Source organism: Ictalurus punctatus, chromosome 25 (assembly GCF_001660625.3).
Source record: "Ictalurus punctatus breed USDA103 chromosome 25, Coco_2.0, whole genome shotgun sequence".
NCBI lineage: Eukaryota > Metazoa > Chordata > Actinopteri > Siluriformes > Ictaluridae > Ictalurus > Ictalurus punctatus.
Genome location: NC_030440.2, coordinates 19,783,289 through 19,788,288, shown reverse-complemented (window position 1 = coordinate 19,788,288; position 5,000 = coordinate 19,783,289). Strand labels below are relative to the sequence as shown.

Here is a 5,000-nt window from a genome sequence, read left to right as displayed (position 1 = left end):
TAACCATATGTAACACTTAACACTGTATTCACACTACACTGGTTTTAGTGTCAATGTTCAGTGTTAAAGAGTAACATTTTCTTTTACACCAACACCTATAGTGTGAATTTCAACAGGGAGTGTTGAAATACTGATTAATAATAGCACTCTTGGGTGTTAAATGGTAAATGGTCTACACTTACATAGCGCTTTTTTAGCCTTAGCGGTTCTACACACACACAAACACACACGAACACATACACACCAATGGTAGCACAGCTGCCATGCAAGGTGCTAGCTTGCCATCGGGAGCAACATGGGGTTCAGTGTCTTTCCCAAGGACACTTCAGCATGTGGTAATACTCTGGAGCTGCTCACAACCACAAATTACAAATGGCAGAAAATGATGCAAAAACACTTTATTCAGGTTCACCATATTTCCAACACATTCAACCCTGCACATTTAGGACTTGTCAAACTTACAGTTAAGTCATTGCACTCTACAATATAACTTCTCTCATCATCGTCATATGAAAACTGCCTGGAGCAGAGAGGGTTAAGGGCCCAACAGTGGGAGCTTGACATTGCAAGGGCTTGAACCCCCAACCTTGTGATCAGTAACCCACAGCCTTAACCACCAAGCCACCACTGCCCCTGGTAGATGGTCTGAAATATATCAAATCAGCTACCCAAATGACACTAAAAACATCATCTACCTCCTCAATACAGAATGCATTCCCATGCTCATCACAATACATTGTAGTAATCTTACTATTCAAAAGGAATGCTTGCTCATCCTTCAAAATAATATTGACTATCTTATAAAAAAAAAACAACAACAGGCATTTCATTTTCAACAGCAGAACAAACATACATTCCAACTTGGTATTCAGTTCCATAGTATTTCACCCAAATCTTTTAAAATAAAAACTTTCCTCATGAAAAGCCAACTGATTCTGATGTTTCTTCACCAGAGTTTTTGCTATGTTTTAAAAATTCTTTACAGACTTCTTGAAGAAATTGTGTTTGCCTTCAAATCTCATACACCACGTATGAATTTGTGAACCTATTTTCCTAATACACCTAGGATAATAAATCATCAGATGATGCTTCGGAATCAGATGTCTTTCTGGATGGTCAAAAATTAAATGCTTCAAAATTATGTCATACCCTGTGTTACAGTTGGTGAGAGTACAATGTTCATCATCTGAATGAATAGTAGTATCAAATTCCAATAACCATTGTCCCGGTCAACTAGATCTCCAAGAATCAAAGGAGTTTAGCACAGGAGGCACCAAGATTGAATGGCATTGAGTCCTTGCTAGCATCAACTTTGAGTCCACTTGGCCTGTTTCTTTTTTTCACTATTTTCTGGCCATATTTCAACTTTTTTGCGTTTATTTTTAACTTGTTCCTAATTAAATCTTGTTTTAACTATGAATATTCCATTTTTGTTGAGTCTGTCATGTAGCTAGAGCGTATGATAACTTTTACCTGAGCTTTCGTCACCTTCACGTGACAGATCTGTTAGAACGCAGATGACCCTGAGCAATACATGGAGGTGTGGCCTTGATTTATGGCAGTTTGGGTTCATTTGAAAAGAATGCTCAAACTTAACACCATCACCTTGTTATAGAGAACACCGGCAGGGCTATTTCAATGACATATAACGTTAAATAACGCCAACACTCTGTATTTTACATTGTCCTTGGAAAGTTAACACTAATGATTTTGTTGTGTACAATTTCTTTCTTTATTTAAGAATTTTACCCCATACTTTTTATTTGATCTGTTACTATAGAAACAATAAAATTAAAACAAGTGCATTAATATAAACCTGTGATTTGTAGCTGCGCTACTGTTGGAGTAATTCTGACCTTCTGACCAATCAGGATACAGAATAAAGCAGCACCATGGTGTACAGTAATTACAATTAGTGCATTGCTCTGTAATCTAAAATCACGATGACTTATTGATCAATAAATAACAGAAACTTGATATATTTTCCTAAATTCTTTATTGAATCTGTTTTATAATGATCAGGTTTCATGCATCTGTTTGCAGCTTTCCTTCTTCTTGCTTTTCTTTTTTGAAGGACGTTCCCTTGCTGCAGGTCAGTGATAAAGAGGTGAGGAATGAGCTGGAAAATTGTCCAAATCTTACACCTTCTCGCATATAATTACTGCTGTGACTTCATCGCATGTCAATGTCTGTAAAATAAAACAAAAATGACATTAATGTCCACTTTAAAGAGCCTCGGTCTTATTCACAAGTGAACATTTTCTCACCATGATCAATTTCCCATCCTGGATCTCTCGAACTTCTGTGGCCTCTTTACTGTCCCACTTCTGCACCTGGATGAGTTTGTCTCCATCCAGGGTTATAACAGTCTAAAAAAAAAAACAGGGCTGTGGTTATCTGACAACGTAAAACTAAGCCGAGATGTCTAATACACTTCACATCAGATTACAAGTTCTCATATAAGAGCATCTCTGTACTCACAGGATTATACATTCACTCTTCCAAACTCTGACAATAAAATGTTTAAGAATGAATTTTCTTACTTTGCAAACCCTGCCATCACTGGTGACTTGATCGAACTCTTCACCGAGTCTGAACCTGATTTCGCTCTCTTTGATGACGGTTTGTGTTTTAAGCACCACAATGTCGTCCTCTTGGGAAAAGGTGAAGACTGGTTTGATTACAGTTGCAAAGCTTATGAATTCATCATTAAGACCTGTAAAAGTACATATAGGGACAAATGTTTTTAATCTACATATGACATCACAGCACATAATATAAAGTACAAAAACACTTACCAATTGCTTTCAGGTAATCGTCAAGGTGTTCAAATTTGACAACTTTCCAGCTCGCAAAGAAGGCTTCCATGTTAATAATATAGTATTAAACTAATGTCTCTTGAGAATACACCCTGATTACACAGTGACCTCCACAGAGACCTGCACAGTGAGGAGGTATTTATACCCAACGGGTTGGAGAAAAGATGAGCCTTTCCCACATTCTTGATTTGTTTATGGAAATATATTTGGATATGATTTAGGAACACATTTATATACGTTAAAACATTTTAATATGATGGATTATTTTCTATTCTTTACTGGTCAAAAAAAGAAAATATCTTGTGCAGAAAAAGATATGGACACCACAAGACCTCTGAAGGTGTGCTGTGGGATCTGACACCAAGATGTTAGCAGCAGATCCTTTAAGTCCTGTAAGTTATGAGGTGGGGCCTCCATGGATCATTGTCCTGCACATCCCACAGATGATAGGTCAGATTGAGATCTGGGGAATTTTGAGGCCGAGTCAACACCTTGAACTCTCTGTCATATTCCTCAAACTGTTCCTGAACGATTTTTACAGTGTCTCAGGGAGCATTGTCCTGCTGAAAGAAACCACTGCTATTTGGGAACACCATTGACATGAAGGGGTGTACTCAGTCTGCAACAATGTTGGTGGTACATGTCAAAGTAACATCCACATGAATGCAGGACCCAAGGTTTCCCAGCAGAACATTGCCTAGAGCATCACAGTGCATCCACCGGCTCGCCTTCTTCCCATAGTGCATCCTGGTGCCGTCTCTTCCTGAGATAAGCATCGCACACACACCCGGCCTCCACATGATGCAAAAGAAAACCTGATTCATCAGACCAGGCCACCTTCTTCCATTGCTCCATGGTCCAGTTCTGATGCTCATGTGCCCTCTGTAGGAGTTCACCAGTTGTCCTTCCTTGGACCACTTTTGGTAGGTACTAACCACTGCATACCGGGAACACCCCACAAGACCTGCCATTTTTTAGATGCTCTGACCCAGTCCTTTCATCGCTCAGACCCTTACGCTCACCCATTTTCCTGCTTCCAACACATCACCTTCAAGAACTGACTGTTCATGGGGGACTAATGTATCCCACTCCTTGAAAGGTGTCATCGTAACCAGATAATCCACGTAATTCACGTCACCTGTCAGTCAGTGGTTTTAATGTTATGGCTGAACAGTGTATATAAAAACAAATATAGGAAATATTATCCAATTTTTGTATTTAAAGTATTTTTTATTTGTCACTGCTCAGGAATATTTCCTTAAATAAACCATAGACATTTTTCCTCCAGTTTGAATTAATTTCAGAAGTCATGTACTTCATAAATCACTTACATAATTCTTTTTAATAAAACAAAAGCAATTAACACAAGGCAGAATATAACATGCTGAGACGACTTTGATAAAAATGAAGTAAATGCGTAAAAGGTTATTAAAATAGAGATGATACTGACTCACCTTCTTGTGTGGGAAATTTAATAGGAATGTGTTCTGATGAACATGTGCTGCAAAGCAACTGAACTAGTTCAACATATCGCTAATATTAGAGAAATCATTTCAGCAAATGTATTTCTGTAAAGGTTGAATGATTTCCCAACAACTAATCATAAATTGCACATGACCTTAAAGACCTGTTGGCGTTGGATTGTTCAAAGCACTTTTCTCTGCAGTGTGTAAAGTCTCAGAGGTGCCACAAACAAGAAGTCCATCAAGGACAACTGAAAAAAACCCCTAGATAACTGTGGATCAGGACGGAGAACCGTGCTCGGGACCTGATCGACTCCAGTCGGGACGCATGGGCGAGGGTACGTGGTGTCGAAACACAGGAATGCCTTCAGGTACCTGCTTGTCTGCTTCTCCATTCTTCAAAAAGTGAGGTACACTCACGATGCTTTGCATTTTGTATTCAAACATTTTCAGCAATTTGCTTTATATTTGAATAGAAACTGTGAGAAGAAAATTCACACAAAAAAAACTGAATAAAATTCAAAATAGCTGAAGTTTATCAAAAAAAGAGCTGCATTTAATGTGATATACATTCACAAAAATACAAAACATTTTTGTCACTGAATGAAAAAGTCCCAGAAAACATCACAAAGGCATCATCACATGAGCATAAAACTTTATTAATGACACTCCATAAATAATCAACAGGAAACAAGTAGTCCAATTTATCAGGCGGCAG

At 38.2% G+C, this 5,000-nt stretch overlaps 2 protein-coding genes across 2 annotated transcripts in view; one reads left to right on the top strand and one right to left on the bottom strand.

Moving 5' to 3' along the window:
* The window catches only part of psmc6 (proteasome 26S subunit, ATPase 6), a 270,786-nt gene that overhangs the window by 135,281 nt on the left and 130,505 nt on the right, over positions 1-5,000 (top strand). The window lies entirely within an intron of this gene.
* Positions 1,980-2,927, bottom strand: LOC108257690 (fatty acid-binding protein, brain). Its single transcript, XM_017455627.3, has 4 exons — positions 2,799-2,927; positions 2,544-2,716; positions 2,268-2,369; positions 1,980-2,189 (listed from the first exon to the last, which is right to left on the bottom strand). The coding sequence occupies exons 1-4, from the start codon at positions 2,866-2,868 to the stop codon at positions 2,139-2,141; spliced, it is 396 nt and encodes a 131-aa protein (XP_017311116.1). The 5' UTR covers positions 2,869-2,927; the 3' UTR covers positions 1,980-2,138.